This window comes from Heloderma suspectum, chromosome 15, assembly GCF_057233095.1.
Source record: "Heloderma suspectum isolate Gila_16-S chromosome 15, 16-S_ref, whole genome shotgun sequence".
Taxonomy (NCBI): domain Eukaryota; kingdom Metazoa; phylum Chordata; class Lepidosauria; order Squamata; family Helodermatidae; genus Heloderma; species Heloderma suspectum.
This window is the reverse complement of record NC_139472.1, coordinates 3,896,637-3,911,570: the sequence shown is the minus strand read 5'-3', so window position 1 is coordinate 3,911,570 and position 14,934 is coordinate 3,896,637. Positions and strand designations below refer to the sequence as shown.

At 46.9% G+C, this 14,934-nt stretch overlaps 1 protein-coding gene across 2 annotated transcripts in view; it reads right to left on the bottom strand.

The window, feature by feature from the left end:
• MXRA8 (matrix remodeling associated 8) overlaps positions 1–13,194 on the bottom strand; it is a 39,335-nt gene extending 26,141 nt beyond the window's left edge. The window contains exons 1-3 of one of the 2 annotated variants that reach the window (XR_014786056.1): positions 12,476–13,194; positions 1,670–1,693; positions 16–315 (exon numbers count right to left, since the gene is read on the bottom strand). Coding sequence is in view for 1 of the 2 variants with exons in the window: in XM_084822188.1 (XP_084678314.1) it covers positions 16–315; positions 1,670–1,693; positions 12,476–12,524 (373 nt within the window). In the remaining variant the exon portion in view is untranslated. The remainder of the gene's footprint in view (positions 1–15; positions 316–1,669; positions 1,694–12,475) is intronic. The other variant, XM_084822188.1, reaches the window with a different exon arrangement.
• Positions 13,195–14,934: the final 1,740 nt, after the last annotated feature.

Here is a 14,934-nt window from a genome sequence, read left to right as displayed (position 1 = left end):
TGTGGCCCCCAGCACCTTTGACCACCAGTGAGAAGTTGCCATCCACAAATGCGTTTTCCGGCATGGAGATCCGCCCTTCGTTGTAGGCGCTGTAGACTCTCTGGTCCCCGGCCGAATACATGTCACACAGCCTCTCGGAGCCGAGCTGGCTCCTGTACAGGTCCCAGTGGACCACGCGCTGGCGGTCGTTCAGGCGGTCCTGGGTCCACACCATCCGGTAGCTCTTGCAAGACAGGACCGTCCGGGAGCCCGCCTTGGCCGTGATGTTCAGCACCGACATCACCACGCTTTCGGGATTGGAGGCATCTGCTGGGACTGCAATACAGAGGGAGAGAAAAGCCATGTAGGAAGATATATCCATGACTGAAATCCTGTATGAGAGGGATGTGGAAGCTATTATTATTATTATTATTAGGAGGAGGAGGAGGTGGAGGAGGAGAAGCATGAGGAGGAAGAGGTCTACATCGGAGGTAGGTAGACTTCAGGCTTGTAGGATCAACTTTTTTTTTTTACTAGAACCCCCAGATCTACCACATCATGAGAAATGCCGGGTTGGATGAATCAGAGGTCGGAATTAAGATTGCCGGGAGAATTATCAACAACCTCCGATATGCAGACGATACCACCCTAATGGCAGAAAGCGAAGAGGATCTCAAGAGCCTCTTGTTGAGGGTGAAAGAGGAGAGTGCAAAAGCTGGTTTGAAACTCAACAATAAGAAAACGAAGATCCTGGCATCTGGCCCCATCACTTCCTGGCATATAGAAGGGGAAGAAATGGAAGCAGTGGCAGATTTTACTTTCTTGGGCTCCAAGATCACCGCAGACGGTGACTGTAGCCATGAAATTAAAAGACGCTTGCTCCTTGGGAGGAAAGCTATGGCCAACCTAGACAGCGTAGTCAGAAGCAGAGACATCACCTTGCCGACAAAGGTCCGTCTAATCAAAGCTATGGTTTTCCCAGTAGTAATGTATGGCTGTGAGAGCTGGACTATAAGGAAGGCTGAGCGCCGAAGAATCGATGGTTTCGACCTGTGGTGCTGGAGAAGACTCTTGCGAGTCCCCTGGACTGCAAGGAGGTCAAATCAGTCCATCCTAAAGGAAATCAACCCTGAGTGCTCATTGGAAGGACAGATACTGAAGCTGAAGCTCCAATATTTTGGCCACCTAATGCAAAGAGAAAACTCCCTGGAAAGTTTGCTGATGCTGGGAAGGACTGAAGGCCAAAGGAGAAGGGGACGGCAGAGGATGAGATGGCTAGATAGCATCACCGATGCAATGAATATGAACTTGAGCACGCTCCGGGAGAGAGCGCAGGACAGGAAGGCCTGGCGTGCTATGGTCCATGGGGTCACGAAGAGTCGGACACGACTGAACGACTGAACAACAACAACCAGAACTGAATGGAGCTCATAATTCTTCCACCCAAACCCCCGCTCCTATTCCAATCTTTCTTCATTTCAGCAGTATAATTCAGGGCAGCAGGAGGGTCAATTTGTTGACGCTATCATTAAATAATTTGGGGTCATAAATCCTTGCAAATCAGCCAGAGATCTACCAGTAGATCTGCATCTACCTTCTGCCCACTCCTGGCCTACATCAAAGGGCTGTTGTAAGCATGCAACAAGCTTTGGACACTTGAGATGTTATTATATTTTTTATCATTAATTACCTGAATAAGGCTGAACCACAGACTCTGCAAGGGGAGAAAAACAGAAGAAAAATATTAGGGAAAATATTTAATTTCTTCCAGGGATCCGACATATTAATCCAGTGAGACACCTAAAAAGAATACTTGTTCATTCCCCAGTAGCCCTGCTGGAGTCAGGGATGCAGACCATCACCAGACCCACAAGTGGACACACCACCCCCATAGCCACCAGACCCACAAGTGGACACACCACCCCCATAGCCACCAGACCCACAAGTGGGCACACCACCCCCATAGCCACCATACCCACAAGTGGACACACCACCCCCATAGCCACCAGACCCACAAGTGGACACACCACCCCCATAGCCACCAGACCCACAAGTGGACACACCACCCCCATAGCCACCAGACCCACAAGTGCACACACCACCTCCATAGCCACCAGACCCACAAGTGGACACAGCAATCCCATCATCAACAAACGCAGATGGGATGCGCCAACCCCTTTTAACGTACCGAGTGCCAAAAAGTTTTCGGCAGATAAAAGCAAAACAAAAGAGGTCGCTCTTACTGAGAGCCTTGCCAGAAACAACCTACGGGCCACCCTCTCCACCACCGCCTCAGAATCCCCTACTGTGCAAGGTGCTCCAAGAGATGTCAGCAAGCTCCTCTGAAGGAAGATAATCCTGTGCTGCATCTCTATACTGCGGCCGGGGGGGGGGGGAATCGAATGATCCAGTCACACCCAACACAGATGTGAATTGCGCAGAGAGGACCCTCATTAGCTTTACAGAGCTTTAATTCCTGTACACCAGGGGTGCTGAACCTCATCCAGAGATGATGCCCCCAATCCAGCTCTCCACTATTGCCCAGAAGTCCACACACCCTTTCCCTGACTGCCCATCATTCACTCACGCACTCACTCATTTTTCATTTATACCCCACCTTTCTTCCATCGCGGAACTCAAGGTAGCTACATGTGGTTCCCAGGCGGCCTCCCTTCCAAGCACTGCCCAGACCCAGACCTGCTTAGCTTCAGCATGGTGGCGGCCTCCTGCGCCTTCAGACCATGCCTGGGACCTTCGTACATTTTTCTCCCCATCCTAAAAGGCTGAAATGCCTCTCCTCTGAAGGCTCAGTTACCAAAAGTAAGAACTTTAAGACAAAATACGCTGGCATTTGGGGTATTTGGCTCTGCCCATTTAGCCTTTGGCCCCACACCGTTTGCCTTTGGCCCTGCCCACCACTGGAATGCACCCTCCCGCCGCTTCTCTGGAATTAAACTTGGCCCTTGGACTGAAATATTTATTTATTTATTACATTTATATCCCGCCTTTTTTCCTCCTTAAGGAACCCAAGGCGGCTTACACAACGATCCTCCTCCTCCATTTTATCCTCACAACAACAACCCTGTGAGCACTATACACCAATACTGAACTCATTCTCACTTGCCAACATCCATGCACAAGAGGTGGATATCAGCAGGTGGAGGGAGGAAGGGGGTACGGAATGGAATATCTGAGTACAGCCTGGCTGGCTGGAACCCCAAATGATAGCACTCTATACCACAACTGTCAGGAATGAATCTGAGCATGTGGAGATGTCTGGCAGCTCAGATTCGGAATCAGAATGGGAACAGCCAGGACAGGGGGAGGCACCATCCCCAGCAACCCCCGATATGGCGAGACTTTCTTCCCAAGACCTTGACACACAGATGGCCCAGCCTGAATGCCTCCCCCTTTCCTCCACTGTGAGAATTCCAGTTGAGGAGGAGGAGGGCGAGGGGCATGACTCGAGGGACGCTAGGGTCCGTCACAGAGCAAAGCGGGAAAAGTTAGGGGCAGGGCTCAGGCGCTCCGCCACCTTGGCCACTCATGGAAGCCAATGTAGGAGGGAGCCACCCTAAGGGAGGGGCATCCCTGCAAAGCTTGTCTGGCCGAGAAGTTCTTGCCCAGACTGCCGGCAACTTCTCTCACTTCCCCTTCGTCTCCTCCATTGATATTCGTAGATGTGTGGATCAGCTGGTTCTATGCAGTCTGAGAGTTCCCTAGAATCTGCACTTGTAAAGAAGCGAGTCGTTTACTAATAAAGCAGTGTTGGCCTGAAGCTTTGTTTCCTGGAGAGTATTTACTGCGAAGGGAGAAGACGAAGGAACGTGACAACACCATCATGTTGCAGGTCTCACTTGTTATCTCATGTATTTCTCATGGCATGCTAACGTTGTTCTCCCCCTTTGAGCATCTCCGCCCTAAGGCCCGGCCTTCTACTGTATGTTTTCCACTGTTTTTTCTCACTGCTGGACCTCCTCCCACAGCAGACATTTTGAAAGAGAAACAGCCATCAGAAGGAGCCTTCTTCCTGTCCTCTATGATTTGTGGTCCAAGAGCTCAGAAGACAGCACTGGCAAATATGTTTGTCCCCGTCCTAAATTACTGCTCCGTGGAGGCCAAAATTTGGTTGTTCCGAAATGGTGCCAACCAACTAAGAGGCAACGACAGGAAAGCATGGATGGAATGCAGATGGAAACGCACTGGAGACGTTTTATGCCTGCCTGCTTCACGGAGCCTCCAACACTGCATAGTTTCCCCCACTCACCTAATCTATCCTGCCGTTGTTACTGGTTTGCATTTCCACTAGCACTGTCGCCCCCAGATTGGGCTGTGATAAACTCTCTGACCTGGTTCACACATAACGGTGGAAAATCACCGCACATACTGGGCACGTTCCGTAGCTGTTTGGAATATTCAACCTATGTGGTGTCCAAATCTATAGGCACATCGTGGTTTAATTAACTACAATTAGTAGTTAGGATAACGGTGGGTTGTTTAACCCTGGTGGGCGTCAAGAGAGGTGTCCTCAGTGTCAAGTGCCAGGCCTCCAGTCATTTTTGTAGTCACACAATGAAGACGATCGCTCAGTAAGTAGCTTTTATTATGCAAGCCACAGCCAGATCAGCCACGCTTCAGGTTACAGACGTAATCCGCATGCAGCGACACAGAGCTAAGTTCTTAAGTCAGCTTTGCATAATACTAATTAGACTACAAGAAGCTACCTTTGATGAATACACTGTGTTGGGAAGTTGCGACGAAAGTGACGCCAGCCAACAGTACGAAACCTGCATAGATTTTCCAGTCCCACCCTCAGGGAGGCTCTTCCCCTAGGAACCTCTTTGAGCGGCCAACCTTTTAGAACGCCTCACGTCCTAAAGTGGCTCCTCCCTCCTCACCGATGTCTGATTCTTGGGTACATCACTCCCAACTCCTCCCCTGCCATAAGGTCTTGCGTTCTCATGGATGGAGAGATCTCTGGCTGGGTTTGAGCCAACTGATTAGTTGGCATCTGGAAAGACTTTGTCATTGTTGCTCTGCCCTGTCTCCTACGACGTTGGTAATGCCATCTCCCCTTTGCCCTCTTCCTCATCTGATTCTGCATCTGTTTTCATGCCTTTGGAGAGTGCTTCTGCAGAGATGTTGGGCCCAATCCTTACACACAGCCACGTTGGTGTCCATGGATACTACATTGGAGACCCCAGGACTATAGAGCTTTCAAGGCCCCCTCCAGCTGTAGGAGTCTACCACATTACCAGTGTGGAAGTCACGCTCATATAAAAAGACTCTGAACCCTGTCTGACCTTGAACTCTGCATCCTGAAGATGGGAAGCACAATTACATTACACAAGTGTTCCCTGGCACCTTGAGACAAGCTTGGGCATCCTAACAGGAGCTTGGATGTCCCAAGATTGACCTCTTTTTCTGGCAAGCACATGGACACCCAAACTGGCTATTGAGAGGCTGAGAAATTAGCTACTCGGAGACATGTAATTACCTAATAAACGTCCACTTGATTGCCCCCTGTTAGACAGGAGCGCTGTGTCTCATTACGATTTTGTGGTAACGGCATGTTGGCATTTGCCTTACAGGCACAACGAGGCTGCCTTCCCCCACCCGGGGCCCTCTAGAAGCTTGGGACTACAACTCCCATCATGGCCATGCTGGCAGGGGCTGATGGGAGTTGACGCCCAAAACATCTGGAGAGCACCAGGTCAGAGAAAGCTGCACTAAGGCCCTTTTCACACCAGATGTGTGAGAAAGCATGTGCTTTTTCCGCTTTTTGGTTTAATGTAAAGAACATGGCTTGGCTTGCAGTTCCCATAGATCCAATATCTGTCAAATTCTTTTTCTTTTTTTTAAGGGTTGGCTGTCCTTCCAAAGAGCAGGAAACTCACCAGATGTGCTGTTTCTTCAGAACGGCATGATCCCTGGGCTATGAATAGCATTTAACCCCGCTTCGGGATTCTTTTATTGTGCCAGGTTTACTTACGAGCATGGTAAAGACCACCCGAGTCCCAGATCACCTGCCATTCGAGCGGTGGCAGGGAGGCTGTCGGTGACATTCTTGTGATGCTATATACAACTACTTGCCAGCAGTTTTCCTTGACTGAAAGTGCTTTAGGGTGCAATCCTATGCATGTTTCGACAGAAAAAAGGCCTACAACTCCAAGCGTGCCCCAGTCAGCCATGTGACCTTACTGCATTAGGATTGCAAGCACAGGTCCAAGAAGTAGCTGAAACTGTTCCCATTCTGCCTGTTCTGCTGCCCTCACTAAGCTTTGAACTCCACTTTGAAGCCCGGTTCACCTTGCTCCCCCATTGAGTAAAGCATGAAAAGTGTGCACTTTTTCCCCATTCACCAAAGCATGAAAATGTGTATTTGGGGGCGAAATGCACTTCTTTTTTTAGGTGCATTTTTTGAACGCGATCACACAATTGGAAATGTGCACATTTGCAGGGGGAATACACTCATGTTTGTGCTCAGGGTTGCCGATGGGGCAAGTTTGATGATTTGTGGACAGAAACAAAGTTTTCATACATCCCTTCTGTATTTGGCACCTCAAAAGTTTGCCTAATTATTCCATCCACAAAAGAAAACTATTGACAATTTAATATTCTTTTAAAAAATATTGGCCAATATATTACATGGCCTTTGATGCCCATTTTGCACCTATATTTAGGCTACACCCAGGGCAGGTAAACCAATCACCCTGTTTATTAAACACTCCGAAAAAAAGAAGCCTATTATGGAGTTGTGGATGTGCCATGAAACTAGGTTTTGCAGCCAGGGCTCAGTCCCAGCACTTATTTTCAATGCCTGGGCTCAAGTCCCAGAAGACGCAAAGAAATACCAAAAGATGAGGGGACCTCTGAGTATGTGCAAATTGCTTTTATGCCACCACTATGCCCCATACAGACACAGGCTGCCCCATACAGACACAGGCATGTCTCCTTTTCTTCCCAGATGAGGAAAGGTTATAATATCTGGGACTGTTTAGCTTAGCAAAAAGGCAAGTAAGGAGAGACACAAGAGAGCTGTACAAAATGATGCCTGGTGTGGAGAGAGTGGACAGGAAGATGTTTTTCTCCCTCTCTCTTAATATTAGAACACAATGGGGTCATCCCATGAAGCTCATCGGTGGGAGATTCAGGACAGATGGAAAGAAGGAGTTCATCACACAGCACAGAGTTGAGCTATGGAATTCGCTTCCACAAGATGCAGTCATGGCCACCAACTTGGATGGCTTTAAAAGGGGGTTAGATAAATTCCTGGAGGAGAAGGCTATCAACGGCTACTAGTCCTGATGGCTATATGCTAGTGATATGCAGTAATCAGAGGCAGTATCCCTGTGTACACCAGTTGCTTGGGAACATGGGTGGGAGGATGCTGTTGCCCTCGTGTCCTTCTTGTGGGTTTTCCGTTGACAGCTGGTTGGCCACTGTGGGAACAGAATGCCAGACTAGATACGCTTTTTGGGTGAGCCTGCATGGCTCTTCTTATGTTCTTATGTGGTTGATGGACAGGTGTAGACTATAAGAAGAACAAGTGGAGTTCCAGGGGAATGTTTTACCCATGTTTGGGGGTCTCAAATGGCCTCCCCCACTAACCCTGGGATTGGCTGTTTGGTTGCCAGCCCAAACAGTCTGGCAAGTTTGGTGGCCGATTCAACCACGGAATGCCAGTGCTCTGTCAGCTGCCTTGGCTTCCAGTCGATTTATGAGCTCAATTCAAAGTGTTGGTGTTGACTTTTAAAGCCCTAAATGGCTTGGGAACAGAGTATCTAAAGGCACGTCTCCTCCTGCATGTACCCGCTTGGAACCTCAGGTCATCTTTGGAGACCCTCCTCTGGGTGCCCCCACCAAAGGGAGCTAGGCGGTGGCTACAAGAAAGAGGGCCTTCTCAGTGGTGACACCCCACGTACGCAATAAACTCCCCAAAAAGGTTCGCCTGGCACCTACGTTATCTGTTCCGTGCCGGGCAAAAACTTTTCTCCCAGGCATTTCAGATGACCTAGTTGTAGCATATTGTGGCTGTTTGATCGATTCCTGTGCTGTTTATTGTTTTGCATTATATTGCATTTTATTCTTTTAAATATTTGCATTGTATTTTTTATTTTTAAATGTTTGTATGGCAGTTTAGTTTTTTTTAACTGTTTGTAATCCATCCAAAGAACATTAGTTATTGAGCAGAGTAGAAATGTAATCAAAAATTAATAATAAATTAATAATAAAGATGTATTGTCAGATCCAGCATTTTAAGCAGAGTTGTTGGGTTTGTTTCTAAAAGAGGTAACCCGCCCCCCTTTTATCAGAAGAGGACATAACTCAGTGTCATTCTCACGCATGCTTTGCATGCATTCAAACGTCCCAGGTTCATGCTTCTGGTATTTCTAGTTAAAAAGCAACTTGGAGAGGATGGCTGGGGCAGGCAGACCTCTGTCTGAAGCTTTGGAGAGCTGCCACTGGGGTAGACAGCAGCTTGCCGCATGGGAGCATTTGCTTCGTTTCCTCCTTCGCTCAAGGCAGCCAAATACCTCGGAAGCCCCAAGGCTGGGCAGAACTGTCCCAGGTGCACGCCCCAAGGCTTCAGGGGTGGAAACATGGGCCTCCCTCCTTCTCTGCCCACCTTCTCAAAGCATCTGCCTTCTCTCACTCTTCGGGCAGAGAATCCAAATTGGATCAAGCATGCCCCCAAGGCACATGCGACTTGTCGAAACAGACATTGAGCTCTCCAACAGATGCTCATCCACAATACAGCTCTGTGTCAACCATTAGCTATTTGTGCTATAGAACCTCCTTTATGCTATAGAGCCTCCTTGGTGCAATAGAGCCTTGTTAGTACAATAGAACCTCCTTCGTGAAATAGAACCTTCTTGGTGCAATAAAACCTTGTTGGTACAATAGAACTGCCTTTGTGCAATAGAAACTCATGCCAGGCCTGGATCATCTTTGTTGTTTTGAATCTTCCCTCAAATGAAACTTGGGGGGGGGGCATACTGGGCAGGGCTGATCCTGGGGGCTCTTGGAGAAAAGGGACTTTGGATCCAGTGGATTCAAAGTAGGGTTGCCACATGTCCTACTTTACAGGGGGCAGTCCTCTATTTGAAGGTGTCCGCTATTTGATGGCCTATCCAGTCCAAATCTGGTTAAAAGTCAACGAACTATGAGGTAGGAGAGCAGGGACCCTGAAGTTGTCCATCCACAGTTAACACCTGAACTGAGCAGACATGCAGGTCCTCTAAGCAGTCTTCTCCACCACGGTGAGTTGTCTCATATTTCTATTTAAATAATAGTTGTTATTTCTAAATTTCCAGCTGCGCATGTAAATTTGCATAGGCAAATGTTATGCAAATTGCTGCCCTCTTTTGGGGGTGATGGTTTCTTCTTTTGGGGAGATGCAGAAGTGCCCACCCTAATTCGCAGCTACCTCCAACATGCCCCCGACACGCCCCTGGGATGACCCGTTTGGGGGTCTACTGGTTCAGGAAACTCCACACCTGTGGACCTTTCTGCAGGCATACTGGGGATGTGGGGGGACAGGATGACTCCACAACAGATGTCCATCTCATTACACACACACACACACACGCACACGCACACACACACACACAAAGACACTCCAGCCAATTGATCGGTAAGTGAGAATTGCCCGTAAGTGAATATCTGCAATTTTCCCTATAGAAACAGTAAGTGTCAGATGGGGTCGGCATAATTGTGTTTGATTTCATTTTCAGGTAAGCCGCCTTGCGGATTCTTCTGGGTTGGAATCAGATCCACTGAAATTTGCCAGCCATAACAGTCTCAGCGATGTCATACTTGCTTCACGTGTCTCTAAAAACGACCAGGCAAGGAACGGAAGACAGCTAACCATTTCCCACTTCTCAGTAATTTTCCACAAGGCTCTCCCTCCACAGGTAAAGTCTCTTTGCTTGGGATGCCTCTGCAAAACCTCATTAAAACACACACATACACACAACAAAACCAAACACTTCTCAGCAGAAAGGGGGAATGGATAAACAACTTTGCAGCTTGGCACAGAAGGCTCTTGTTGACTTACGAGAGATTCAAATCCCTCTTCAGCCATCCAGCTCACTAAGTTGGCAGACTTCAAGCTTACAGGATCTACTTTGTGTTTTTACCAGAACACTGACATCTACTAACTGGACCCTGCTACAAAGACACAAATACTTAGAACTAAAGATTTCTGAGCCCAGGGTTTTCTTTGGAGGACCAGAATTGAACCAAGCTCACAGTCCTTCTATGGAAAAGCCTACTCCTGGATTTCACCCCCAGATTTCTTCATTTCAGCAGTATAATTTAGGGCAGGGGGGAGACAATTTAAACAAGTGGGAATCAGAAATCCTTGCTGATCTACTGCAAATTTCCCAGAGATCTACCAGCTGGTCCAGGCCTGTAACCAGCCTAAAAGTTGGGGATGGTGCCAAAAAAAAGTAGGGGGCAGTTCATCTGGTTTGCAGGCCGTTTAAAGACAAAATTGTCAACTGTTTTTTTAATTACTTGTTTGTAAAAAAAAAAAAAAATAGGGGGGCAAAGAAAGTTTAGGGAGCAGGCCCTTGCTAGCCCATCCTGGCTACAGGCCTGAGTAGGTCCCAATCTGCCTTCTGCCTATCGCTGCAGGAGGAGACCTCAGACCAGTCACTGTCTGTATTTCTCCAAGGAAAAAGAGACACAAAACAAGTTCAACAAAATATTTTCTCAGATCAATTTGGCTGAGTGTGGAGTTGTAAGCAGACTTTATGCCTATACAGAATTCTTCATTCTCCTGAAGAGAAACTAGGTCTAACTTAAAAGCTTGTGAACTTCTGTACTGGAAGACCTTTTCTTCCCCAGACCTTTCTGTTGCCAAGTATTTCCTCAACTACTTAAGGCTCACCATGTACGCTTTTGTAAGGTTATGTGATTTTTCCCTGCCCTGTGCCAATCTATGATTTCTGCTCCACCCCAATCTGCCTGTGTAATGCCGAGGGTAAAATATTGCCCAGATATGGGAAAAAGAACATGTATGTTAATAAACAAAAAGCTATCACTCGTTATAAGAAGGAAAAGCTGTCAATAAGATTTCCTTTTTCATCCCCAGGTACAGTAGCACACCGGAGACAAAATGATTGTGTCCTCCAATTGCAGCCTCGCTAATTATAATTAGCCCTTATAAGTTAATCAACTAAACTCTTAGGTTGATTAATCTACCAATACAATTGCTGAACACTTCTTTTAAAAGCCATTTTGATCCCCTGCTCTCTCTGCTTGCCACGCTTTGCCCTTTTTTTTAACCAATCCCTCATCTTTCCTTCAGCATAACTTTGGCAAAAATACCTCCCCATCCCTCTAATGTTTGGCATAGTTGATGAACGGTTCCATTTCACAGATGGGGAACTGAGGTTAGGCAGGTGACTTTGCCAATGAGTTCACAGCAGAAAAGGTGGAACTTAGGGCAGGAGTCTTCCTACACCACGTTGTCTCCCAGGGTGGTAGCACCAGCAACTGTACAAGTAAGGTTGCCAATTTTTTCCACTGACTCTGCTCCTGTGCTTGTAACAGCAACCTGACACACAGACATCTAGTACGAGAAGCTTCTTCTTGCCACTTATTGCCATACCAGGAAAGACTACACCTGCCAGATTTATTTCGGACTGTTGTTAAAGGCACAGGAGCAGAGCCAATAAAAAAGGTGGCAACCGTAAGCAGGAGCCAAATCCCACACAATTATTTTCACCCCAGTGTGAATATACAGGGTAGCCACCGACAGGGTTCCTCAGCCCTTGACGGCTTCATGATGTCCAGAAGTTCAGTTGGCGCAGCTTGGCCGAGCATGGAGTGATGAAGCTTTCCCTGTGAGATTTCTGCCTGCTATCGTTCCACAGAAAACAAGCACATGTACTGTTTTGACTCTTCTGCGCAAAACCAGTCCATCACATTTGTCTGCACTGGATAGTCGCTAGCTAAAAACAAACCAACACTCACTCCAGCAAAACCACATAACAAAAATGAGCTTCCATCAGAGGGATTTTTTGGAGGTCTTCAGGAAAGCTCTGAAGACCCACCAACTTTTGCTGGCCTTTTCTTAATTTGGGGGGGGGGGTTGTCGGTTTTATTTCTAATCACTACTTTTAAACTGAACGTTATGGTTTTGCCTCGTTTCCTTTTATCTCGCAGGCCGCCTGGTGAAGGGTTCCCACCCTTCAAGGCACCCTAGAAATCATTTGAAAGAAAGAAAGAAAGAAAGAAAGAAAGAAAGAAAACACCCAGCGACCCAAACATGTTGTTGTTCCAGCAAAGCGGTCCATCAAAGCCTTCGAGAGAGGACCCCCCCCAACTCCCCAAGCTAACCACAAGAATGCAAAATTGGTGTATATATTAAGCTGTCCCCACACACACACATACACACACAAAAGTCCCCTGCACTTTTTGCTCAAAACAAGAGGAGAAAGAAAAATAAGAAAAAGAAAAGCCAATTGGCCTCTCTAAAACTTACCTTGCAGAAACAGCAGTAAAGCCAAGAGGAGCCTGGCTGCTTGCTCCATGTCTCCAATGCCTCTCCTGCTTCCTTTCTCCCCAAAAGCAAACTTTCTTCAGACAGCTTTCCCCCCTTTGCTCCCCTTGCTTGCGCTTGAAAACACTGATCTCATCAGCCCAAAAAACACGGACATGCAACAGTCCTACTGTTTAACTCCTCACCTTCTCTCTCTCTCTCTCTCCCCCCCAACATCTGTCCCCCTCCTCTGCCCAGCACTTCGCTGCTCAGTGTCTATATAACATACATACAATCTGAACTTTCCCCTGCCAAGTCCCTTTTGATGTAACAGTGTGTACGTTTTTTAAAAAAAAATCTAGTGAGCTTTTGCTGGCCCCATACAGCTCCGAGCTCCAAAAACAACCACCACCCCACCCACCTCCCCTCTGGGTATGGTATTAATTTACTTGGGCATTTACAAAATCCAGCTGTTCTTTCCTCGCATTGACATTCTGCCAGATGTCTGCCTGGGTCCAGTTTTCTTTTTCTTTTCTCTGTTCCTCTTGCCCTGCCTTCTGGGTCTCCCCTTCCCGCCTTTCGTCTCCTCTCTGCGGGGTTTTGCTCTAATCTCTCAGATCTTGGAATATGGTTTAGAACCAGGGCAGGCAGAAAGTAGATCTGGTTGATTGCAGTAAGTCGGAAAGGGTTTCTGACAACCAATTTTTTAACAACTAGTCTGGGTCTGCTTATAGATTGCTGGATGATTTGTGGCAGATCAGCAAGGATTTCTGACTCCTGATTGTTTCACAATCAGTGTGTACGTATTACTAATTCTCTTGGTGATTTGCAGTAGATCAACAAAGATTTCTAACTCCCAATTGTTTAACAATAGCAGCATCAAAATGGCCTGGTTTGCACATAATACTAAGCTATGGTGTGGTTTGTTGAAATCTGGCTTGTCAGTGACCTGGTTCACACATAACAACAACCCAGAGTACGGGTTGAGTATAGGTTGTTGTAGAATCACGTGTTTTCGTTGAATCATGGGTTGTCATTATGTATGAACCCTGCACTATGGTTAAACTATGGGTTGTTAACCACGAACAACCTAGAGTTCACAACCCAACATCAAACCACAGCTTCTCTTCCTGGGTTGGTTGTGGTTAACAACTCATAGTTAAACCATAGTGCAGGGTTTGCATGTAACAACCAATTCAACGATAACCCATATTCAACCCATACTTGGGGTTGTCATTACGTACAAACAAGTTTTGTCTGAACCCATCCCAGCAAACAACCCATGGTTTGTTAACCAGCTATAAACCACAAATAGAATCCATGATTTTGGTTTACAAAATCTGGCTTGTTTAAACCATGACTTGTCATGACAGTGACAGGGTTCACATAACACAATAACCCATACTCAAGAGTTGAGTGTGGGTTGTCTTTGAACCATGGGTTGTTGCTAAAACATGGCTTGTCATGTTGTCTGCAACCAGCCATGATAACAAACCATGGTTTGTTGTTGGGTTGTGATTGGTGTGGGTTATTCGTGTACACAGAGTGGTGTGGTTAAAGTGTCAGACTGGGACTTGGGAGATCTGGGTTCTAGTCCTCACTCGGCCATGCTCATTGGCTGACTTTGGGACGATCACTGCCTCTCAGCCTAACCTACCTCACTGGGTTGTTGTGAGGATAAAATGGAGAGGAGGACCACCATGTGAGCTGCCTTGGGCTCCTTGGAGGAACAAAGGTGGAACATAAATGTAATAATAAATAAAATAGTAATATATAGATTTGCATAAACAGGGTTGTTTTATTTTCTGATAGTAAATTTAGTCTGAGGTCCTAAGCTAAGGGCTCTTTAACCCCCTCTTCCCCAAGAGACTTTTGATGGACACAACCTCAGACTCTCCTAGCTGTTAGTTGTGCATCATGGCTCATGCACAGGAGTAGCCAGTTGAACCACAGAAAAGCTGAGCTGTCCACATTTGTGAGGACGGGGTTAAGGAGCCCTTTGTCTATGCCTTAGAGTGAGTGGCTGAGGTGTATAAAAGGGTGAGTGCTGTTCAAGGTTCTGCTGCTGTTCATACTAGGAAGGATGTGGTTAAAGAGCCCTTTTGAGCTGTGTCTCATCTGGGGAGAAAGCAGCCAAGGTACATAATAGGACAAAGGGCTCTGCCAAGGCCTCCCTTGAACTTCACACTACAGAACAGGGAGTTGATAAGCCTTTTGCCTGTGTCTCAGCTGGCCTGGGAGAAAGCTGCTGAAGTACATAATAAGGAAGGAGCCCTTGAGATCAGAGGCAACGTTGGGAGTAGGGATGGACGAACTTGTCAGTGTTGTTTTCTTTCGGTTTCTCATTTTTCCAGTTTTAAGTTCAATGCATCCCGAACTTTGAGAATTTTCTTTTTTAAAGTTTTCACGAAAGTTCATAAGCATTTTTGTGCACACTTCTCCTAATACATGTATGCTTGTTC